Source organism: Salmo salar, chromosome ssa23 (assembly GCF_905237065.1).
Source record: "Salmo salar chromosome ssa23, Ssal_v3.1, whole genome shotgun sequence".
In the NCBI taxonomy this organism is placed as follows: domain Eukaryota; kingdom Metazoa; phylum Chordata; class Actinopteri; order Salmoniformes; family Salmonidae; genus Salmo; species Salmo salar.
This window is the reverse complement of record NC_059464.1, coordinates 4,956,836-4,982,922: the sequence shown is the minus strand read 5'-3', so window position 1 is coordinate 4,982,922 and position 26,087 is coordinate 4,956,836. Positions and strand designations below refer to the sequence as shown.

The 26,087-nt window shown below is 43.7% G+C and overlaps 1 protein-coding gene across 3 annotated transcripts in view; it reads left to right on the top strand.

Moving 5' to 3' along the window:
• Positions 1–21,472, top strand: part of LOC106583933 (DENN domain-containing protein 1B) — a 203,209-nt gene extending 181,737 nt beyond the window's left edge. For all 3 annotated transcript variants that reach the window (XM_045706032.1, XM_014168622.2, XM_045706033.1), the window contains 4 exons: positions 45–131; positions 15,542–15,615; positions 16,178–16,400; positions 16,571–21,472. In XM_045706032.1, the coding sequence (XP_045561988.1) occupies positions 45–131; positions 15,542–15,615; positions 16,178–16,400; positions 16,571–17,485 (1,299 nt within the window). In that variant the 3' untranslated portion in view covers positions 17,486–21,472. The remainder of the gene's footprint in view (positions 1–44; positions 132–15,541; positions 15,616–16,177; positions 16,401–16,570) is intronic.
• Positions 21,473–26,087: the final 4,615 nt, after the last annotated feature.

Here is a 26,087-nt window from a genome sequence, read left to right as displayed (position 1 = left end):
CTCACACCATCTCTCCATCTCCTCCCTCTATCGCTCTCTCTCAGGAAGAAGAGGATGATGGGCCGTTCTGCTCAGGGTCTCCCACCAGCACCAAGAGTCTGTCACCACGGAGACTGCAGAAGAGGAGACATGTGAGTGACACACACGCACAAACTATTCCTACGTCTCCGTTCCCATCCCTCTCTTCCCATCTCTCTTCTCATCTATCTCCACATCTAATCTCTCTTCCTCATCTACCTCTTCCCTTGGTCTAGTCTCTCCATCCTTCCTCCTGTTCGTTACTTTGTAGTAGTTTGTCAATGTGCCAGATGATAAGTAATGATAAGCAGATTTTCTAGTGTGTAACATCAGCAATAGTAATATGCACTGTACACTCTACAATGTTTATGTAAGTTTGTTAGTTTGCTCTGTCTGTATGGACAGTCAGCACAACAACACAGCTCCTCTGCTTTTCAGCACTTCTTAAGGAGAATCTGCTTGTGGCATCATTAAAAAAACCAGCATGTTTTCCTAGTATGTGCAAGCTGGCACATGCACACTCCATGCACCACACCCCCCCCCCCCTCCCCCCACACACACCTTTCTTTTTCTCTCTCGTTACCTCCTCTTTGTTTCTCTCTCTTGTTCTCCCCCCTCTCTCTCTCTCTCTGACACACTCACACAAACAATACTCCTGTTAGATTTAGCTTGCATGGTGATTGCGAGGTTGTCGGCTCGAGGTCACATACATCCCTGCTGAAAAACTGCATAGACCAGCATACATTTCAAGCTGGTCTGTGCTGGATCATTCAGGTCTATGCTGATCAAGCTGGTCTGACCAGCATGGTCTAGCTGGTCAAGCTAGTCTGACCAGTGTGATCTAACTGGTTCTGCTGGCCCACCAGCATGGTCTTGCTGTTTATGCTGGCAGACCAGCATGCTCTAGCTGGTCAAGCTAGTCTGATCAGCATGGTCTAGCTGGTTATGCCGGTAGACCAGCCTTCGATGTGTTTTCGCTGGTGATAGCCTTCGTTGTGTTTTTGCTGGTAAACTGCCTTCGGCTGTGGTTTTACTGGTGTCTAGCCTTCACTGTGTTTTGGACACTGTTGGTTTGCATTATGCTGGCTTGCAAAGTGATATTTAATTCCAATTGGAATCCATCCAGAGTGGATTCCCCCAATCTGCATTCAGAATGACTGGAAGGGATAGACAGATGAATAAATGAGACTACCTAAACTACACTATATACGAAAGTATGTGGACACCCCTTCAAATTTGTGGATTCTGCTATTTCAGCCTCACCCATTGCTGGCAGGTGTATAAAATCGAGCACACAGCTATGCAATCTCCATAGACTAACATTGGCAGTAGAATGGCCTTACTAAAGAAAGAGCTCAGTGACTTTCAACTTGGCACCGTCATAGGATGCCACCGTTCCAACAAGTTAGTTTGTAAAATGTCTGCCCTACTAGAGCTGCCCCGGTCAATTGTAAGTGCTGTTATTGTGAAGTGGAAATGTCTAGGAGCAACAACGGCTCATCCGCAAAGTGGTAAGCCACACAAGCTCACAGAACGGGACCGCCAAGTGCTGAAGTGGGTAAAAATCGCCTGTCCTCTGTTGCAACACTCCACGACTGAGTTCCAAACTGCCTCTAGAAGCAACGTCAGCACAAGAACTGTTCGTTGGAAGCTTCATGAAATGGGTTTCCATGGCCGAGCAGCCGCACACAAGCTTAAGATCATCATGCGCAATGCCAAGCGTCACCTGGAGTAGTGTAAAGCTTGCCGCCATTGGACTCGAGCAGTGGAAACGCCTTCTCTGGAGTGATGAATCACGCTTCACCATCTGGCTGTCCACAGCAGGTGTGCACATACTTTCGGTAATGTAGTGTATCTAAACTTGAACAACCATTTAAGTAACGGGTGCAATAAGTCAAACTAACAGATTGGATTGGTTTATAAAAATGTATGTTATTTGTCTTTTGTGCAGCAAAATATCAAATAAATGTGCATAAACACAGATATTGAAACAAACAATTAAAAACATCTCAATACGATAGAGCATGCTGGGAAATATGATAATGGGGGGCGTGGTTTTGCAGACCAGCAAAATTTGGATTACTTAGGAGTCAACCTCACTTGGGATTTTAACTCACCTCACGGTTGCCAGCGATCTGAATTTCCTGCTACGCCACTGGATCTATTGGTATGATAAAGATTGTTAAAAGATTAGAACCAATAGACATTCTGTCATTTGTCCCAGTAGGGCAGCACTTCCCAAACTTGGTCCCGGGTACCCCAAGGGGTGCACATTTTGTTTTTTGCCCTAGCACTAACCAGCTGATTCAAATAATGAACTCATTATCAAGGTTTGATTATTTGAATCAGTTGTGTATTGGTAGGGCAAAAGCCAAAACGTGCACCCCTTGGGGTCTCCTGGACCAAGTTTGGGAAACGCTGCTGTAGGGGGAACTCTTTTGGGTTCCACGTAGAACCCTGTCATTTGTTACTATGGGGGAACTCTTTTGGGAGCCACGTATAACCCTTCTGATTTGTCCCTGCAAGATAAAACTTTTTTGAGTTCCATTTAGGGCCCTCTCATGAAGAACCCTGTGGTTCCAGGTATAAGCAATGACATGTTCTACAGTTATACTTATAGGATACTTTAAATGAGCTTATGTTAAAAATTACTGTAATTTGACAGTAAGTTACCTTCTACTGAGTTGCAGTAAGAATACAGTGTTTTTATATACTGAATAAAAATATAAACACAACATGCAACAATTTCAAAGATTTTACTGAGTTACAGTTCAAATTAGGAAATCAGTCAATTTAAATAAAATATTAGGCCCTAATCTATGGATTTCACATGGCTGGGAATACAGATATGCATTTGTTGGTCACAGATACTCTACCTTAAAAGGTAGGGGCATGGGGCAGAAAACCAGTCAGTATCTGGTGTGCCTCATCTCCTTCGCATAGAGTTGATCAGGCTGTTGATTGTGGCCTGTGGAATGTTGTCCCACACTTCTTCAATGGCTGTGCAAAGTTCCTGGATATTGGCGAGAACTGGAAAATGCTGTCACACATGTCAATCCAGAGCAACCCAAATATGCTCAATGGGTGACATTTCTGGTGAGTATGCAGGCCATAGAAGAACTGGGACATGTTCAGCTTCCAGGAATTGTGTACATATCCTTGCAACATGGGGCCGTGCATTAATCATGCTGGAACATGAGGTGATGGCGGTGGATGAATGGCATGACAATTAGCCTCAGGATCTCGCCACGGTATCTCTGTGCGTTCAAATTGCCATCGATAAAATGCAATTGTGTTCGTTGTCTGTAGCTTATGCCTGCACACACCATAACCCCACCACCATGGGGCACTCTGTTCACAACGTTGACATCAGCAAACCCCTAGCCCACATGACGCCATACACGTGGTTTGTGGTTGTGAGGCCGGTTGGATGTACTGCCATATTTTCTAAAACAACGTTGGTCCTGGGGACCCCAAGGGTAGAGAAATGGTAGAGAAATTAACATTAAATTCTCTGGCAACAGCTCTGGTGGATATTCCTCCCTCAAAACTTAAGACATCTGTGGCATTGTGTTGTGTGACAAAACTGCACATTTTAGTGGCCTTTTATTGTCCCCAGCACAAAGTGCACCTGTGTAATGATCATGCTGTTTAATCAGCTTCTTGATATGCCACACCTGTCAGGTGGATGGGTTATCTTGGCAAAGGAGAAAGGCTCACCAACAGGGATGTAAACAAATGTGTGCACACCATTTGAGAGAAATACGCTTTTTGTGAGTATGGAACATTTCTGGGATATTTGGGGACCAACACTTCACATGTTGCGTATATATCTTTGTTCAGTATCGCTCATTTTTTGGTGAGCCTAACACTCATTTCTCTAGAGCGAAATCAAGACAACAACTATGTAGGACGCTGGGTTGATGGGAGTTGTTTTTATAAGGCAAATATTCAACTGAGTTCAGCGCAGAAACGTGGTAATTAAATAAAATGACCGTAATCCATTAGTCCTGTTCTTTCCGGCTCGGACAGAGATGGATACACTTATGCCTGCTACATTTGGTTAGATACACACAGACTGCATAGACCGCATGAGAGGAATGTACACGACACAAGACGATAGAGAGAGAGATAGACAGTTTGTGAAAGTACTAGTAAAAGACCTAGTAAAATGATTCCGTCAGTCTAGCTAAATAGTATGACTAAAGACAGTGCAGTATGGGGAGCACAGAGATAAAGTGATCTGGTAGGCCGGATCTGCCTGAGCAGAGATGAGATGATGACTTTAAGGAATGAAAAATAATAAAGTCATCAAATAAAAACCTAAGTAATATACACAACTGAAATATGTGTACGCATTTTAGAGCTGACCCCATTTAGTCGATTGTTTGGTCGATAGGCTGTTGGTCAACCCGAAATGTCATTAATCGAGCAGTCACAAATATATATTTTTATTTCATGGTGCACAAGACACCAGTCTGATTCGTGCCTGTCTCAGTGGACTAAACCATTGCGGAGGCCTCAGGGATGGCACAGTCCATCACTCTAAGATGTGATACTGAAATTGTATACGGTTATATTATGTAAAAATAATGGTGCAACACTAATAAATCTAGTTTTATTTTAGGTAACACTTCAATTGACACCCAGTGTCATAACATGTTATGTCATAAGAGCTGACGTAACTTGTTATAATATGGTCATAACACTGTCATGACATATGCACTATTTTATGCGTTATTTTATGGCTGTTTATGACGCCTACATAAGAGTGGAAAATCCCACAAAACCTACCACACAAGGCAAAATATTCCGTTACACCATAGCCTACGTGTCAACGGTATGTTTGTTATATAATGTTTTTGGAATTTGGCCATATTCAATTATCATTATAATTGTGCACCCGTTGATGACTGACATTTACTTACCCCAATGCTCTGTTGCTGATGACTGGGATGAATGCAGGAGCAGATTTATGGAGCAGGACAAGACACCCTCTTTTTGACTGATGACTGGCATAAGGCCATGTATGTGATAGGCCTATCTGGCTTATATGATTATGATGGTCATAATGCTTCTTGACAGTGTCAACGTGTATTTTCATAGTCCAAGTAAAGTAACACAGGATAGTTATAATGTTTCATTACAGTGTCATAAAGTACATTTTCTACTAGTTATTTAAAAAAAACTGTAAAGAATTCATTATAACAACAACAACAGGATTTGTTTATTTATTTTATTTAACCTTTATTTAACTAGGCAAGTCGGTTAAGAACACATTCTTATTTACAATGACGGCCTACGCCAATTGTGCGCCACCCTATGGAACTCCCCATCACGGCCAGATGTGATACAGCCTGGAATCGAACCAGGGTCTATAGTGACGCCTCTAGCACTGAGATGCAGTGCCTTAGACCGCTGCACCACTCAGGAGCCCAAGAAACATACTTTCAAATGAAAGGAAACTTCTTGGCAGCAAATAAACTACTTTGATTAAATGTTTTGACACTCTTATGTAGGTGTCATAACCAGCCATAAAATAACGCAATATGCATATGTTACAACAGGTGTAAATATATGGGTAAAGACAATATTATGACCATGTTATGACTAGTTGTCAGCTGTTATGACATATTATGACATGGTTATGATCGTGTTATGACACTTGGTGTTAAGTAAAGTGTATCACAGCACAGTTGAAAAATATATGGCAAATAGAAATCAAAACTGGATGGTGTTCAGAGATGGATAGATGGTTTGAGTGGAGCTGAAGGGTGGGACTAAAAGCAAACCAAGGATAACTATAGTAAAATACACTGTGTCCGTAAAATGTATATAGTATGTATAATCTGGAAGTAGAAGCCTAAGTGTTGTTCGTTAGTTTACCCCAATTATGGGAGGGGTGGTAGGGTTATGGGACAATAATAAAGGAAAATTTGCTCGATATTTGGCAACATAACCATCAACCACTTAAACTAGTGCAACACTTCCACTGAGAGTTGGCACAAATACACATATATTAGTTCACACTCCCAAATATGCTAATGAGCCCCACTGGTACATTGCCCCCACCTACATTTGAAATCGCTGCGATGATTATATTTATATATTTCAAAATATTGGGTAGGAAAATGTACCATTATACTAGATGATGTACCCTAAAAGGAACCAACCAGTACCATGCGAGTTCCTATGTGTACCTCTGAAGGTACCTTATGTTTACCTTTGACCTCTTTGTACCTCAGGGAACGGCACTGTATCCTAACCATACCCTAATTTTGAGAGTGTGGATATATGTTCTTGGTAGTAAAGATGTACCTGGTGGCACTGCTGAGACATTAATGCATTTCTGCCCAAAAGCTTGCAAGTTTAAATCCCCAAAGCAATTATTGCACACCTTACATCCAGTGTCCCTTAGCACTGCTATTTTTACATTGGTGTTGTCAGATAATCTGACAATTATCGATTTGGGCAACTTTTAGCAAAGTGCAGGAATGTTTTCTTGCATTAAATATGTGGCCAATCTCTCTCATGCCCACAGACCTGGTGGCGTAGCAGGAAATTCAGGTCATTAGCAACCAAGAGGTAGTGAGTTCAAATCCCAAGTGAGGTATAGTCTCAAGTAACCAGCATTCAGCATCATACTGTCCTTTTACCTTACTTTCACTGCTACTAGTACCCTGTAGGGTACCGTAAATTTATAGGAACTTTTTAACAGTGTAGCATTTCATGGCATAAAAGGAAACCATTGTGGAGAGGAAAAGAACAGGATGGTTCTTCACAACCCTCACAGCAGTAAAGAACCATTCCTGATATGCAAAACAATATATGGTTACACATATCACCCTCACCCCTGACAAACAACTCCTCAATAACTTTTTGTGTGTGTGTGTGTGTGTGTGTGTGTGTGTGTGTGTGTGTGTGTGTGTGTATGGTGGTCCAGCAAGACTAGCTGGTCTGAAAATCCACATCCATCATTATCATGTTTCCCATGCATGCTCTATTGCAGTTTTAGAATTTTGGGATCACACCAAGGGGAAACACAAACCAAGGGGAAAGACTGAGATTGTGACTCCCAAACGGTCGCCACGGCCATGGGTTTCTGTCCTGTAATGAACTGTGTTATATCCTGTGTGCTTGATGAGGCTGATGAACACACACAACCACTACCAGTTAGAGATTCTTTACCGAGGTCTCTGCAACACACATGCACGCACGCCACTGAGCTCTGTTCATGGTCACAGTAACGGGACCCCAGGGACTCCTGGTGCAGAGACACACTGGATGGCATGTCCCAGAGCACTGGTCTCTCGTGTGTGTGTGTGTGTGTGTGTGTGTGTGTGTGTGTGTGTGTGTGTGTGTGTGTGTGTGTGTGTGTGTGTGTGTGTGTGTGTGTGTGTGTGTGTGTGTGTGTGTGTGTGTGTGTGTGTGTGTGTGTGGTCCAGCAAGACTAGCTGGTCTGCAAATCCACATCCATCATTATCATGTTTCCCATGCATGCTCTATTGCAGTTTGATTTTTAGAATTCCTGTGTGCTTGATGAGGCTGATGAACACACACAAAAAATGTGACGGCTCAACCACTACCAGTTAGAGATTCTTTACCGAGGTCTCTGCAACACACATGCACGCACGCCACTGAGCTCTGTTCATGGTCACAGTAACGGGACCCCAGGGACTCCTGGTGCAGAGACACACTGGATGGCATGTCCCAGAGCACTGGTCTCTCGTGTGTGTGTGTGTTAGGCATCGCTTCCAGTTTAAGATACATTTCTCAATCAGACTTGTACCCAGACCAAGTCCTATACCCAAATCCTCATACCCTGTACCCCTCAATGGAGTCCCATTGGCCAAGACTTCCTCTCTGTTCCTGCGACCTGCATATGACCCAGCCCCATACCGGAGCCCTCTGCCCTGTACTCAACTCATATACCCCATTCTAACAATATACAGTACCTTTGCCTCAACCCCAAACTCTATCTGTTCTTGGTAATAAAGATAAAGATGTACCTGGTAGCACTGCTGAAACATTAATGAACTTCTGCCAAAAAGCTTGCAATTTTAAATCCCCAAAGCATTTATGCACACTTTACATCAAGTGTCCTTGAGCACTGCTATCTAAGAATGAGCAACTGATTTAAGAATGGCGCCGGAGGGGATAGCTGTGGTTTTACGGACTCCTAACCAATTGTGCTATTCTGTGTTTTTTCGCATTGTTTGTAACTTGTTTTGTACATATCTTGTTGCTACTATCTCTTATGACCGAAAAGAGCTTCTGGATATCAGAACAGCGATTACTCACCTTTACTCACTTTCTTTAATGAGTTGGACGTGAAGGATATAATGTTGCTCCCAGACAAGGCCCAAATCCCTGTCATTCACATGAAGAAAATAAGGAAATTCAGGGAGCGGAGATCAGGGTGCCTTGTGAGAATTCGTCGGCGAGTGGGTAACCCGCCTCTACCATCTGTTCTATTAGCCAATGTGCAATCACTGGAGAATAAACTGGATGAGCTCTGTTCGAGACTATCCTACCAACGGGACATTAAAAACTGTAATATCTTATGTTTCACTGAGTCCTGGCTGAACGACAACACGGATAATATACAGTTGGCTGGGTTTTCCGTGCATCGGCAGGACAGAACAGCCACGTCCGGTAAGATGAGGGGTGGGTCTCTATTTGTCAATTACAGCTGGTGCGCAATGTCTAATATTAAGGTTGTCTCGAAGTATTGCTCGCCTGAGGTAGTGTGGTCTACTGCTTATCATGAAATACTCTATCTACCAAGAGAGTTTCCATCTATATTTTTTGTAGTTGTCTATTTACCACCACAAATCGATGCTGGCAATAAGACTGCACTCAACGAGCTGTATAAGGCCATAAGCAAACAAGAAAATGCTAATCCAGAAGCGGCACTCCTAATGGCCGTGATCATTAATGCAGGTATCCTCCTGATTCCTGCTTACAAGCAAAAACTAAAGCAGGAAGTACGAGTGACTCGCTCAATACGGAGGTGGTAAGATGACACGGATGCTACACTACAGGACTGTTTTGCCTACACAGACTGGAATATGTTCCGAGATTCTTCCGATGGCATTGAGGAGTACACCACATTAGTCACCGGCTTCATCAATAAGTGCATTGACGACGTTACCCCCCACAGTGATTGTACGTACATATCCCAACCAGAAGCCATGGATTACATGCAACTTCCGGACCAAGCTAAAGGCTAGAGCTGCCGCTTTCAAGGAGCATGACACGAATCCGGATGCTTATACAAGAAATCCCGCTATGCCTTCAGACGAACCATCACACAGACAAAGCCTCAATACAGGACTAAGATTGAATCCTACTACACCGGCTCTGACGCTCGTCTATTACGGACTACAAAGGGAAACCCAGCCGCAAGCTGCCCAGTGACGCGAGCCTACCAGATGGGCTAAATGTATTTTATGCTTGCTTCGAAGCAAGCAACTCTGAACCATGCATGAGAGCACCAGCTTTTCCGGATGACTGTGTGATCATGCTCTCCATAGTCGATGTGAGCAAGACCTTTAAACAGGTCAACATTCACAAGGCCGCGAGGGCAGATGGATTAACAGGACGTGTATTCAAAGCATGCGCAGACCAACTAGCAAGTGTCTACATTGACATTTCAACCTCTCCCTGACCGAGAGATTCTGTAATACCTACATGTTTCAAGCGGACCACCATAATCCCTGTGTCCAACAAAGTGAAGGTAACCTGCCTAAATGACTACCGCCCCGTAGCATTAACGTCGGTAGCCATGAAGTGCTTTGAAAGGCTCACATCAACACCATCATCCCCGAAACCCTAGACCCACTCCAATTTGCATACCGCCCCAACAGATCCACAGATGACGTAATTTAAATCGCACTCCACACTGCCCTTTCCCATCTGGACAAAAGGAACACCTATGTGAGAATGCTGTTCATTGACTACAGCTCAATGTTCAACACCGTAGTGCCCACGAAGCTCATCACTAAGCTAAGGACCCTGGAACTAAACACCTCCCTCTGAAACTGGATCCTGGACTTCCTGACGTGCCGCCCCTAGGTGGTAAGGGTAGGCAACAACACATCTGCCACGCTCATCCTCAACACGGTGGCCCCTCAGGGCTGCGTGCTTAGTCCCCTCCTGTACTCCCTTGTCACCCACGACTGCGTGGCCAAGCTCGATGCCATCACCATCATTAAGTTTGCTGACGACACAACAGTGGTAGCCCTGAACACCGACAATGATGTTACAGCCTATAGGGAGGAGGTCAGAGACCTGGCAGTGTGGTGCCAGGACAACAACCTCTCCCTCAACGCAAGCAAGACAAAGGAGCTGATTGTGGACTACAGGATAAGAAGGGCCAAACACGCCCCCATTCACATCGACGGTGCTGTAGTGGAGCAGATCGAGAGTTTCACCAACAAACTATCAAGTCCAAACACACCAAGAAAGTTGTGAAGAGGGCACGACAATGCCTTTTCCCCCTCAGGAGACTGAAAAGATTTGGCATGGGTCCCCAGATCCTCAAAAGGTTCTACAGCTACAGCATTCGAGAGCATCCTGACCGGTTGCATCACCGCCTGGTATGGCAACTGCTCGGCATCCGACCATAAGGCGCTACAGAGGGTAGTGCGTACAGCCCAGTACATCACTGGGGCCAAGCTTCCTGCCATATACTAGGCGGTGTCAGAGGAAGGCCCAAAGAATTGTCAAACACTCCAGTCACCGAAGTCATAGACTGTTCTCTCTGCTACCGCACGGCAGCTTCTATCCCCAAACCGTAAGACTGCTGAACAATTAATTAAATGGACACCCGGACTAATTGCATTGACCACCCCCCCTTTGTTTTTACACTGCTGATACTCGTTGTTTATTATCTATGCATAGTCACTTTACACCTTCCTACATGTACAAATTACCTCGACTAACTTGTATCCCCGCACATTGACTCAGTACCGGCACCCCCTGTATATAGCCTCATTATTGTAACTTTTTTTTACTTTAGTTTATTTAGTAAATATTTTCTTAACTCTATTTTCTTAAAACTTCACTGTTTGTTAAGGGTTTGTAAGTAAGCATTTCACAGTAAGGCCTACACCTGTTGTATTCGGCGCATGTGACAAATATAATTTGACTTGATTTGATCTCTACTGTACCAGGCCCAATGTAGGCCAGGGCTACCTCTCTGCTCCTCTCCATTTCTGAATATTAAAGAGATACTACAAACCATTTATCTAGTGTATAATTCATACACACTTTACCCTACACACCAACACAAACCTCACTCACTCACGTACACACAAACACACACTCAGCTCTCTGAGTGATATAGACATCTTAACTTCTCATATCTTTATCACCATGTAGGATTTAACAGCAATCTCTGTTTCTGTCCTTGAAATCAAAATAATGAATGATCTGGTTCATCTTTGGAGTTTATTCTAATATTAGATATTTTATATTAGATCAGTGTAATTATGAAATGAACATTTTCCGGTTTTGTTTTATTGGCCAGTTCATTCAAGTGTCACTAAAAGAGCATGTCCATTAAAGTATGTGGGAGGTATTCCTTGATTTGCACACCGGGAATGTTCTCTTAGTGTGAAACACTAACAAACACCAACCTATTGTCTTGCTTCTCTATGTTTGGGAGTGATTGCTCACCTCGTGTGTGTTTGTGTGTGTGTTTTAGCGGATGCAACAGTACGTTAGCTGTGTGAGAGCGAGACGGTGGTATGCATAGTGACAGCAGGCTTGTGGCAGGGCTCAGCAGTGTGACGCTGACACTATTCTACCATAGACTGAATAAATGCTAGCATGGGGGGTGGGGAGAGGGGGAGAGAGTGTTGGGGGTGGCTAGTGTGGATGGTTTGTTTTTGTGCTTCTGTTCTAATGGGGAAAAACTGCACACATCTGCATGGTGATGATGTGGAGATTGGAGCCTGTCAGGTTGTGTGTGTGTGTGTGTGTGTGTGTGTGTGTGTGTGTGTGTGTGTGTGTGTGTGTGTGTGTGTGTGTGTGTGTGTGTGTGTGTGTGTGTGTGTGTGTGTGTGTGTGTGTGTGTGTGTGTGTGTGTGTGTGTGTGTGTGTGTAGGCAGTGTGTGTTTAGTTGGTTATTTGTAGTCTGGCCTGCGATTCTTGTCTGAAGCTAAACTGCCACCTCATGGTAGCTTTAAATTACTGCATACATCAACAGACACACTCCTTGATTTTATAAGATTGCTTATTTATTTATTTATTTTTGCAAAATGGTTAGAATCCTTTTAATTTAGCCCGTTTGTTAAAAGCGTGTGCTTTCAGAGGCAGCCAGTTGGACAGACAGGCAGGCAGTGTATCCTGCCTCAAACACTGTCTGTAGTTTTATGTCTAACAGAAAGACCGACTTGGCCATGGTTCTGGCTCCCTCTTTCACTCTCTCCCCCCTCTCTCTGTGTGTCTCTCCCCCCCCCCCTCTCTAGTTCCCACTCCCCCCTCTCTATCTCCCTCGCTCTCTCTATCCCTCCTCTTTCTCTCTCTCTCATTTCATTTTCCCCCCTCCCCCTCTCTCCGTGTGGTTTGTTTGGCATATCTCACATACCCTGCCAAGCTGTGAGATCAGTGGCCACTCAGAAACACCATATGAAATGTATAATGCAAAGCTGGTACTTAAAGTCTCTAGCGCTCTGTCGTTGGCATGCTCGCTTAACATAACTGGTCATGCAGACGAGAGACTGAAAGAGAAAAAAAAGTTTTGCTTAAAATATTTCTACTGAAATGGACAGTGATTACTATTTTCCCCTGGTAAGAAGGGGAGTGAAATATAGAGTTATTGTATGGCGTATGAAGGATTAATAGAGTCACTGCCATGAGCGCTCCTTTAAATATATTTCATATCTTGGCTCATTCCGTTTGGAAAGCGAAAGCTTGACACTATACAATAGGTTAGAAGATGACTTGGCCATATTGAAACTCTCCTCACTTACAGCATGACTGGCTGAATTATACAGGTTTTTATTTCACCAGAATTGCCTCAATAAATTATTCTTAGTAAAAAAAAAAGGTTTACTCTAAATAATGATTTGTTGCCACAAAATGTGCAACTGCGGAGGTATTGACAATGACTAAACATGTGGCCACTGTTAAAAATAACTCACCACTGTGTATATCACATTAGTGATTAAAAAATGTTCACAGACAGTAAGACGGTCTATTGTTATGCCAGCAGAGGTTACTGTGCAGAGTACCAATTGAACCACATAACAGTGTGTTTAGTGATTTTAGTGTGCTTTTAAACAAATTAGAGGCTTTTTTTCCCCCCTTCTGTCCTCCAAACTGATGGTTTTAGCCAGATTCCGTGAAATAGCCTGGGCCTTTTTCATTTTCATTATTAGACTTCATTTGCTGCCTCTTTTCCTGGTGTGGCACTCTCCCTCGCTTTCTCCTTCTTTCTCCCCTTCTTTTTCACTGCAGCAGACTCACTGCGAGAGAAAAATAACAGTCATCTGTCATATGAGAGAGATGAAGACAGAGAGAATGAGAGGCAGAGATGGAGGCTGAGGGAATGAGAGAGGGGGGGGAGAAACGAGAAAGAGAGGGAGAGACGGGAGAGAATCACTTTTCCATTTTCACCTCTCAGTTTAATATCAGTCTGTCATGAGAAGTGAAGGGGACGTTGTTTCACCCAGACTTCCTCTAGCATGGTTGTCTCGTCTTTACGGTTTCATCAAATAACATGCCACTGTAATAATTACAACTCTGGATGACTTCCATGTTCATTCAGTATGTGTGTTTCATAAATGGGAAGTGTGTATGCATGTCTTTTTGTTTCCTGTATGTTTTGCCCTTCCAACAGTATGTAGGTGTAGGTTGTCTAGCATGGATATAATTATGACCATAGGAAAGGGCAGGCTGAGCTGGGTGTGGTTATGATGTGAGCTGAGCTCTATGGCCTGGGTATGGTTTGTTGTGTTTGAGGGTTCACCTTGTTTTAATAAACACCTAGACACACCGAGAGGCCCCGCTTCCCTAAACAGGCCTAAGTGCACAAATGAACAGGCTAAATAGCAGCAAGGACCATGGTGTGTGTGTGTGTGTGTGTGTGTGTGTGTGTGTGTGTGTGTGTGTGTGTGTGTGTGTGTGTGTGTGTGTGTGTGTGTGTGTGTGTGTGTGTGTGTGTGTGTGTGTGTGTGTGTGTGTGTGTGTGTGTGTGTGTGTGTGTGTGTGTGTGCCCCAGCACCCACCCTCTTGCAGGTGCATCTCCGGTCTCCCTAACTGTCAAGCCAGCCTCAGCGTCTGCGTGAATGATTTGATATGTGTGTGTGTGCGTATGAACGCTCGTACGCTTGTGTGTACATGGTATCACAGTGCTGATTTACGGCCCTGACACAGGAATCCATTAAAGTTTTTTCTTAGGAGATGGGAGGCCTGAGCCGCTCTGTAATGGTCTTTATTATTATAGCTTCCAGCTACCAGAGACAGAGAGCAGCCTGAGCCGGGCAATCAGCGCCGCACTACATGTGTTCCTGTTTAGCCCAATGGCAAAGACAACTAAGTGGCCGTTCCACACATTTCTCCTCCCTTAGCTTTTATGGCGAAGGCGGCGGTTAACCCTTTCTGTATGCATGCGCGCATTTGTGTAAGGTGTGTGTGTGTACCCTAAATGAGCAGCGGCCAGCGACACGTTACATTCCGCCCGTCTTGCTGGTACTGTGTCAGCTAATCAAGACCGGGTTGGTGCAAGGCCCTAATGTTTCCCCCTTCTCCTCTGTCTCCAGGGGTTATGGGTCCCCCTTTTCCTCTTTCTCTCCCTCAATCATTTACATCTGACCTGTCCCCCCTCTCTCTCTCTCTCTCTCTCTCTCTCTCTCTCTCTCTCTCTCTCTCTCTCTCTCTCTCTCTCTCTCTCTCTCTCTCTCTCTCTCTCTCTCTTTTTGTGACGAGTCATGGTTGCCCTCTAGGGTATGTGAAAGTGACAGGCTTTTATAATGTGGCAAACCTGGTTTTATAGGCTGCTTTAGAGGCTGCCCTTGGTACAGGAAAGAAAGAGGGGTGAGAAGGTAAAGAGAGAGACTGAGATGGTTAGAGAGGACAAGGGAGGGAGAGAGAGAGAGGAGAACATTATACAGTGTGCACGAGATATACACAGTTGTGAATTAGATGAGCAGAGAGAGAGTTAAAGAGAGGTAGAGTGAGTAAAAGACTACACGTCTGTAGTGGATAAAGGTATTTTTAATAGCAGGCCTTGGGCTGAGCTGAGCTCTTAAAGGGAAGGAGAGAGGGAGGAGGAGGAGGAGGGGGAGGCGTGTGCCTTAAAGGTCTGCTAAATGACTAAAATGTAAAATGTAAGTCCCCAGACAGTTAAACCAGGCACTGGACTGGACTGGGGTGGGAATGACACCCTGTTGCCAACACAAACACAGCACACCAGCATCATAAAGAGTTTTTTTTTGTTTTTTGTCATGGTCAGATGTGATGGTCATTTGCCTTGAGTAACCTGTAGATCTCATTGTCTCTGTTTGTGTGTTAGCCTTATTATGCAAAGTCTTCCATGGGATGTCCTGACTTTGCCGTCGATGACGATGAACTGGACACTGCCAGCAAGTAAGAGTCTAATATAGGAATATGATAATACCAATAATCTCCCAGTATTGTTTGAATATGTATGATCGGTGACATTTCTTTATCTATCCTTTCAGGTGAGTCTCATTGAGACAGCTATCCATTTTACTAGTGAGCCCTAGCCGTGAGCAAACATCGCAATACAATAAAATTATTCAAGTTGATTCCATGGTAGTTTCCTCTTTCATGAAAGTTGTTTGTTCAGACATTTGGAAAAATCATCTCCCTGTCCTGTCCTTCACTAGTTACTATGGTATAGACAGGTTCCCCCTCATCCTCTTCATACTCATATCAATGCTGCCCTCCAGTGGTTTAGTCCTACTGTAAGGACCCCACAGTAGATTTATTGCATTGTGATTATAGCCTCTTGGACAGATCATTATTCATGAAATGATCATTGATTTGCTGAGTTTATTTGCTGGCTTATTAATACATTTATTTACAGAATTTGTTTGTTATTTTATTTTCTGTATTTCATGTATTCGTTGATTTGCCAAATTTATTTTGCTAATTTAATTTGCTAATTTAATTTGCTCGCCTTGAGGATCTCGTCTGAGGACAGTGGGGAGATGCCGTCCTACACTGAGGACAGTGACGACTCCTATTCGCTGGAGCTAGACACAGACTCCTCCCACACGGGCCAGATGAACCTATTAGAGGAGATCCTTGACTCTCTGAGCACCACCAGCACAGAGCATGGCAAACTCAGCGCTGCCAAGAGCCTGGACTTCTTCAGATCTATGGACGACATCGACTATAAGTCTCCGGTAAGAGAAACATCTGTAACATCTAAACCACACTCATATAACCCCAGATACATACAGTAAATAGAATCTGAACGTCATGGACAATATCTTTGCATATGGACAATATTGACTTGAGGCACCGGTCAAAGAAAACATAAAAATGTGTAAACCACTCTGTGTCTGTATTCTAGAACAAGTCCAACCCCCACAGTGAGAGTAATCTGCCCCAGATGTGTACCAGTGGCAGCAGGGTGGGTGGAGTAGGTGGGGGAGGGGAACAGGGAGGAAGCTGGCAGGACGACAGTGCCCTCCACGGGAAGCACCTGCCCCCCTCCCCTCGTAGACAGCCTAGCAAGAGCAGCCTCAAGAAGCCAAAGCAAAACCCCTTGACAGCCTCTCCACCGGCCACAGCTGCAGTCCCAGCCAAGGACAACAAGGTCCCCAATCTCCTGCCCAAGATCCAGGCCCCTCAGACCAAGACCCAGCCCCTTCATGCCAAGCCCCCGATCTGTCTCTCTCAGCCCCGTCCAGAGGAGCCTTCGCTCCCAACACCTACATCACCACACCTGGGAGACCAAAACCCCTCTTCCAGCCGCTCTCCTGCACCAATCCGTGCATCCACACACAACCCTCCACCGGCGACACACAACCCTCCACACACCTCAACGCTGACCCGTGTTAGAGCCTCCACAGACCCCCAGCCTGAGTCTGAGACCAAACCCCAGACCACATCCAGCATCCTGCGGGGGAATGTGCTATCCAAGGAGACGGTGAGGCAGGACCAGGCCCTCCAGAGGCAGGGCAGTCAGGACAAAGAGAGGCAGGGTGTGAAGGCCAGGCAGCCCTCTGTGCTGGTCCCCTGGGAGAGAGGGAGGCCAGAGGAGGGGGGACAGGGAGAGGACCAGGGCCCAGGGCTGGGGTTGGGGAAGGAACAGGGCTCTTCTCTCTCTGGGGCAGAGGTCCAGGAGAAAGGCCTTCTAGAGGAAATAGAGTCTATGTGTCATCTCAGCTCAGCCTTCCAGACCAGCCTACAGCTGTCCCAGGTCCAGTGCCACACCAACAACACACATAATAATACCCACAGCAAAGCCAGCGACAAGTCCTGAGACGAACAGGGACAGGGACAGGGGAAGGGGTGCTTGAGGTAGAAGTTGCCCTTAAGAATCAGACTGCCCTCCCCAAATCCTGACCTTAACCACTGAGTGGAAAATGTTTACGAAAAGATCAGTGTGTTTTAAGAGAACAAATACATTTTTCCTTCGATCTGAAAGTATTGTAAAGACACAAAGTAAACCCCAATGACCTTGGTAACTCTTCCACTGTACAGTTTCCTAACACAATGCCTTAAACCAGGGATGGGCAACCGCGGGTCGCCTTTTGTAGGTCTGAGGACCAATTTCACCAAAAATATACAACTTTTTTTTATGAACTCAGTCGGGGTTTCAACTTACTGTTAAGAGTTAGAATAGTAGGTGCAAGGTGCAATTTTGAAATTTGATTGTGCATCAGTAGTCACTCAATTAGCTCATGTCGGCTAAAATGTTTTATATTGGTAAGTTAGTCTAGTGGCCAGCTACCTAAACTTGTAGTAAGCATGGTCGAATTACTGACCGGGTTGGGGCCCACTGATCATCAGTTATCATATTAAAAGCTGTTAACATTTGCCTCCACCCTATGGCAAAATGTGTAGAATTGCAGCAAACTTGCTTTAAAATGTCAACATTTTCTCCACGCCCCATGGCAAAATGTGCAGAATTGCAGGAAATTTATTTTAAAACTTAAAATTGGTGGGGGAGGGGGTATGGACCCACTGGCCACTGTAGCCCCTCGTGATGAGTTTTTTTTGTGGCTCCCACACCTATCAAAGTTGCCCATCCCTGCCTAAAACGGAGGTGTGCTTTGCATTTGGTACTGCTCAGTCTTAAAATAATGTAACTGTTACTTTGGAAGCAGTTGATCTGCTTAGATCTACTATCACATGAATGTGGAAAACAGACAGCTTTCTCACTGTGCTTAGATATATTAAAGATAGTTGAATATATGTTGCACTCAGAGAGAAGCTCTATTTAGTTTGATTTCAGAGGCTTATCTATTTAGAGATGTATTTTTCTCAAGTGTTTTGTTTCTCAGGATACTCCTGTCTGTTAGGAAAGAAACGGCGAAAAGGACTTGTGTAAATACAGCGGGTATGAATGAATAGACAAACCCATCCATGGCACCTATCTCACCGTCTCTTTGTCGGTCTCTCTCTCTCTCCATCTCTCTCCCTCTCTCGCTTCCTGTCCCCATCTCGCCACTCCTTCCCACTCGTGCTCGCTCTCCTCCATTCACCCTTCCATCCTCACCATCTCCCACAATCTCTGTCTATCCTCCTACCCTCACACACTCTCCTCCTTTTTCTGAGGATTTACCCCAGTGTTTTACCCAAAAGGCTCAGACTTTTCTGTTTCCATCTACGCGGGCTGGCACCCGTGTCTCAATCGGCTATGGGTAGTTTTCAGCCTTCGTTTACATAACAATGGCTAACTGGGAACTTGGAACACCTTGTCACAAAGCAACAGTCTTGATGATGCAGACATTGTTGATTCTGCTACCCCCAAGTCTTTAGTGTCACACTCCTGATGGAAATGATATCACTAGAGCTTACATTAACAGAAAACACTGACGGCCCACTGGTATGGGGGTATGTCATTGGTAAAACCACCCATGAGTGCTTTAGGAGGAGTGTGATTTCACCACTTGAAATCTCTGCTATGTGCACACACCGAATGAAATGCTTTGTCCCATACCCTGATGCTACCACACTGTGTTTGACTGGAAGGCTTGAGATGATTGTAGAACAGTAATAAAGCGATACGGCTCTCCTCTGAGAATATGGACGGACGTCTAAAGAGATTTTACAAGAATCTCCCATGGAGAGAATGCAAGCCCTTTGGGTAATGTCCAGAGATGGTGGCCACTCACTATTGTACCACTTTAGTACATACAGACAAAATAAAGTATTTTCCAGTGCTTGTTTGTGGTTATGTTGACGATGAGTTTAGCCTGTTTAAGCTAGTGATTTATGTGGCATGCCGTTGAGTGTGACGGTTTAACGGTAGCTCTTTCCCCGTCCTGAGAGTTGGGCTGTGGTAACGATGAGATCGTAAAGCATTCTCCGTGGCTCTGGGAAGACCTCACTTCAGCTATTAATTTGGATTTGAAAGGGCCCATGTACAATTTATGTTCGCCTATTCTATGTTTCAATTTTGCTATTTATTTGGGCAGCTTTGAAGTTGGAGCACTGTCTATATACTATGCAAAACGTTTTTAAAGTTTCCAAATTCAGAATAGAATTTGAGGTTACCATTATAAAGATCAGGTAATTGATAATCATATTTGTGAATCCATAGGTCCTCTGTAATTTGGCCTTTTCTGAGTACCACTCAGCATGGTCAACACAAGTCATTAGGGAGAAATCGAGTGGCTCTAAAGAGTCAACGTTTCAACTGATATAGTCTGTATATGCAAAAGAGACCGAGAACCACTGGTCCAGTCAGTGGGGAGGCACTGAGAATAAGCCACGTCCTTAAAGATGGAATCCGAATTGGGGGTGGGGGGGAAACAGCACCACTGGTTTCTGAACTGAGGAGCGTCGCTCAGCATGGTAAAACAAATTGCAGTACATATTGTGCTCGTCTACGGCACGTGCAATGATGTCCGAGGAGAAAAAACGGTGTTTGCTGTTTACAGTAACTTATTTGTTGTTGAAATATCGCAAACGGACATGGTTGTTTCACCATTAAGGATTCCAGCTTTAAATGCTTGTTGGTCAGTTCTTTCACCTATGAGATCCACTAGAATAGACTTCATTTCTGTTTAAATCTTTCTGTTTCTGTTTTTACATTTTGTAATGAGGCTTACTGTATGTGTTCTTTTTTTTCCCCATCTGTGCTGATATTTCAATGGTCTTTCAGACTGCACTCACTATGGAGAAGGATCTTGTTATGCTTTGTTGTAGGTAGTTATATTTTAAGATGAATTATAGATGAAAGATTGTATTTTTTGTGTTTCAAGTATATTTTACAAGGAGAATATATAACTGGTATAATAATATATTGTAAATGATTCATAGAACAAACAAGCTTTGAATGTTGTTATATCATTTTTGGGGGGGGGGGGAATATTTTGTATAATTATAAAATGTGTTAACTCAAACCATTTGCCATCCAGCCACTCACGTTTCATGTTACAGCATTTCAATTCATCAGATAGGTGACAGAAACTGCATACCTATGAATTGAACCTCCTTTTTTTCAGTTTGTGTTTTTCAGTAGAATATCCCATTTTTTCCATTCCCCTGGTTCAAAATATCTGTATTGGCCATGTTCTGCTAATCTAATTTTGCTGTTGAATGTGTTTTAAAGTTAAGTCAGCTCAAATTAAAAAAAGGTAGCGTCAAGTGTTGTCCAATATCCACACTTTGTTCAGCCAACTTGAAATACTTTATTAGTTATTTCATCTACTACATGACTACTGTATTAACTGCGATGGATTAGGAGGTTTTACTTGAGCAATGTCTTACTAACACTTGCAATAGTCAGCTAGGAATCCTTTGAGGCTGAGTATCTGTGTTACTGAAAAGCTGGTATTTTTATGACTGAATGTCTTTACTGTCTCCCAGCTTACTGACTGATGCAGAAGAAAATAGGATGAAAGCTAACCTCTTCTCTTTTCTAAATGCTACGATTGGCATTTCCCTTTTTCCTAATACTCATGTGATATGAAAAATCAAAACCACTGATTGTCAGGAACTAACAGAGGCATATCACTTGTCTTTTTAACCTTTCATTCACTGCAGTGACAATACTGAGACTGTCGACACAGTTCATGTTCATTCATTCACCTTTTCCACTGGTCCCTAGACATGGTAGTGTAGTTATTTGAAGATGCTGTATGCAACCTACTGAAGTCTACTTCGTGCACACTTAATTGCATGTTCTCAATGCCGAGAAAAACTGTTGTCTTAAATAACGTATAGGTCAATCTAATGTGCTATCGACGCAATGGTACAACTGTGAACTTAAAAATAAATGATATTCATGTTAATGCAACATTGTCCTTTTTTTTCTTTAATTCTATCTCTAAAATAAATGTTTAAAAACACATACAAATGAGCAGTGCAATTATACTCTCCTTTAATTAATAAAGTAGATTCTTCACCTAAAAATCAGACATTTAGAAGCTGTGGACATGCATATAAACTACACAGTTGTGCCTCTTGTATGCTGGGAGTAGGAGGGATTCTCAGATCAGGAGGTGTCAATCTGCTGACTTCTCTCTAATACCCTCCTCTTCTCCTTGAGGTTCCTCAACAGGGTGCGCATCGCCATTGGCATCCCCACTATCGCAGTCACTACGGAATCTTCAGTGGCTGCGGTGGCCACAGTGCAGTGCTCCTCGGGCTCCAGCTGCAGGACACAATGGAGCTCCTAAAGCTTTGACTTCAAGGTGTGGTGGTCCGAGAACAATTTCCGGTGTTTGTCTATAAGAGAGCGGTGATAAGAGCAGAGCTTTCTGTGCTCCCTCTCCAGTGTGCTTCGGCACTATACTCTGGTGCCCAGTACTCTGATGCTGCACTTTGAGTGTCTCCATAAAGGCCTTGATTTGATAGCTCAGGGTGAGACACGTTGATGTCTGTGTGGAGGAGGCATTCATGTGCAAAAGCTTCCTGACCATTACTTTGGTCTCCTTGGCCATCCGGTTAGAGTGGCTGCATTGAGCTACCAGGAGAGCACTCAGGTCACTGTCGGACTCTGTCCTTCTCCATGTACAGAACAAATGTCAAATAAAAATAAAATACTTGTCACTTACCTCAGCCTGTTCCACCTACCTGGCTGTGGGAAGACAAGGCAACAGATGCAGCCTGACTCTGAATCTTCTCTGAGATCGAGGAGTAAGACCGAAGTCTTCTCCATAGGAATCCTGGGGCAGCAACATTACATGAAACAGAGGTATCTAGATTTAGTATGGTCCACTATATGAGCAGCAACTTTACCCACTACTGTACATCCAGATTAGATACCTATTTCAATCTCACCAGTTTGAGAAACAAATCACTCAGACTCAGAAAATAGTCAGTGATGGCAATTATTATCTCCTACCTCAGCCTCTTCCTCTTTCCTGCTATGAGCAGAGGAAGCTGTCTTGCCAGTGGATCTCAGAAACGGAGGAGTCAGACTGGATCTCCTCGGAAACGGAGGAGTCGGACTGGATCTCCTCGGAAACGGTGAAGTCGGACTGGATCTCCTCGGAAACGGAGGAGTCGGACTGGATCTCCTCGGAAACGGTGGAGTCAGACTGGATCTCATCGGACTTGCCCTCGATGTTCCCGGCAATCGAGGAGTTGCACTGGTCCTTTATCTCCTCTCCAATGGACTCAAACTCCTCTCCCTCACAAAAGTCCTGGGGCAACAGCATCACATGAAACAGAGGTATGTAATGTTAGCACGGGGGCTCTAGACCACCTTTACCCACTACTGTAAATTCAGTAGATAAAACCTCCCCAGTTTAGTGTGGGATGACTGAATAGTCTTGTGAGTGTTGTCACTTCCCTTAGCCTGTTTCTCTTCTGCTCTCTGAATATAACCAGCGTGGGGACAGGATAGGAGCAGCAGAAGCAGGCTGGTCCACCACCTTCTCCTTTAACTCCCCGAAATGGCATGGCTCTGGAATGGACATTTTGTAAGGACATTTACACACACTTATCCTATTCTATTTGTGGCCTCAGTTGAGAAAGCACTGAGTTGCATATTTGAACAGTCTGAAATGTCCTAAACACTTTACCAAGGGAGAGATCATCCACCAGTGAGTAACAGGCCTTTGGATAATCTGGACAGGTTGAACTCCGTTGATAGCAACTCTAATATCAAGGTTAATAATCTGACAAGAGAAGGCAATTCAGTTGCATATTAGGAAAGTTAAAAAAACTCAAACACTTTACCTTCCTCAAGTGAGAGATCATCTAGCAGTGTGTAACAGGGTGGAGTTATTGTGGCCTGTGTATAATCTGAAACAGAATGAACTCAATTCATAAACTGACATACCTGTGCATCATCTAAGCATATATTTTTAGACAATATCTAATATTTCTACATTGTTTTTGAATGATACAAAATAATACCTGCCATTAAAAACACAATTTGGAACCAAGTTTAAATTAAAGCTAACATTATCAGTGGGCAAGTTGAGCTTGTTGCACAGGTTGTCATAGCCGCTAGAATGTCCCTTTGTCATCAAAATGTGACATTATAGGCGTTACAGTTTATCCTCCGTCACTCCTCCACTTTCCCCGCCAGTTCTAAGGATATAGGCTGCAGGCCTGCTGCATTGGGTTACATTACAGGTAGGCCTTTATTTGCTGATATGGCGTTTTTGTAATGTAACCAGCCTGGTAAGGATTTTGATTTGATTTATTAGGATCCCCATTAGCCGACGCCAATGGTGACAGCTAGTCTTACTGGGGTCCGACACATAACGAAAAAGACATTACAGACAAAATACTTTACAATTTACATACACACACACATTCCACTTGTTAATGTTTTTAAATGTATGTGCATATATCAGTTACTCATACTGTACATCAGTACATACAACAAGAAGGTCACATGGGGAGAGGCGCTGTGCCGTGAGGTGTTGCTTTATTTGGACTGTTGTTGGAGATCTATGCTGCTCGCAGTTTGACTGGGCTTTTACATTGATACAAATTATATCAGTAGGCTATATTTAAGCAATAACGCATGAGGTGTGGTATATGGCCAATATACCACGCCTAAGGACTGTTCTTGTCACGCCATGATCTGTTTCGACTGTCTTTGTGATTGTCTCCACCCACCTCCTCTATGGCCTATTTATTGGCTTACCTCCCTAATCTTACTACATTTGCACACACTGTACATATACTTTTTTTATATTGTGTTATTGACTGTACGTTTGTTTATCCCATGTGTAACTCTGTGTTGTTGTTTTTGTTGGACTGCTTTGCTTTATCTTGGCCAGGTCGCAGTTGTAAATGAGAACTTGTTCTCAACTGGCCTACCTGGTTAAATAAAGGTGAAATAAATCAAATAAAAAAAGAAACCTCCAGGTGTCACCCATTTTCCCCATTAGTCCCTGGGTATTTATATTCCTGTGTTCCCTGTTTGTCTGTTGCCAGTTCGTCTTGTCTTGTCAAGTCAACCAGCGTGTTTTTCCGTGCTCCTGCTTTTTCTTATTTCTCTTTTGCTAGTCCTCCCGGTTTTGACCCTTGCCTGCCTTGACTCTGAACCCGCCTGCCTGAACATACTGCCTGCCCTGACTTCGAGCCTGCCTGCCACTCTGTACCGCCTGGACTCTGACCTTGATCATGATCTTTTGCCTGTCCACGACCATTCTCTTGCCTGCCCCTTGGATTGTAATAAATATCAGAGACTCTAACCATCTGCCTCCCGTGTCTACATCTGGATCTCGCCCTGTGCCCGTATAGTTCTTATGCACAACACATCGCGGAGTGCCTGGATAGCCGTGGTATATTGGCCATATCCCACAAACCCCCGAGGTGCCTTATTGCTATTATAAATTGGTTACCAAAGTAATTAGAGCAGTGAAAATAAAGGTTTTGTCATACCCGTGGTATACGGTCTGATATACCACGGCTGTCAGCCAATCAGCATTCAGGGATCAAACCACCCAGTTTATAATTAATGATAAGTAGGCCAAAAGGATTTTCAGTAAGGGAGAGGTCGAAATGTACACAATAGTTACCCGGAGGAAAATGGATGGTCATGCTTTTTAAATTTCAGTCAGGAGAGGGTTTAGTATTTTTGTCATATTGCTCAAGGTTTGATAATTAGCTGCGTGTTATAGTATCTCATGTGTGCCTGATGATGCCCCTCATCCCTGATTTTCTGCTGTGCTCACAATATCAAGTGTTCCTAGTGTGGTCTCAATACCTTAACCATTGGGAGTTAAATGCCTGAACCTTAAACACTTTGAAATTTGACCTTTGGAAGAACTTCTATAATTTGACGTTTGAGAAACATGGATGAACGTCTCATTCTGATGTGAGACTGTGAAAGATTATCCATAGCCTATATCGCTATCATCCAGAAGGCGAGGTCAGTACAGGTGCATCAAAGCTGGGACAGAGAGACTGAAAAACAGCTTCTATCTCAAGGCCATTAGACTGTTATACAGCCATCACTAGCACATTAGAGGCTGCTGCCTATAGGCATAGACTAGGAGTCACTAGCCACTTTAAGGAATGTAACACTAGTCACTTTAGTAATGTTTACATATCTGGCATTACTCATCTCATATGTATATACTGTATTCTATACTATTCTACGGTATCTTAGTCGCTTAATAATGTTTACATATCTTGCATTACTCATCTCATATGTACATATATACTGTATTCTATACTATTCTACGGTATCTCATTCACTTAATGTTTACATATCTTGCATTACTCTTCTCATATGTATATACTGTTTTCTATACTATTCTACTGTATCTTAGTCCGTTCTGCTCTGACATCGCTCGCCCGTATATATTTAGTCTTAATTCATTCCTACTTAGATGTGTGTATTGGGCATATGTTGTGTAATTTGCTAGATATTACTGCAATGTCAGAGCTAGAAGCACAAGCATTTTGCTACACCCGCAATAACATCTGCTAATCAATTT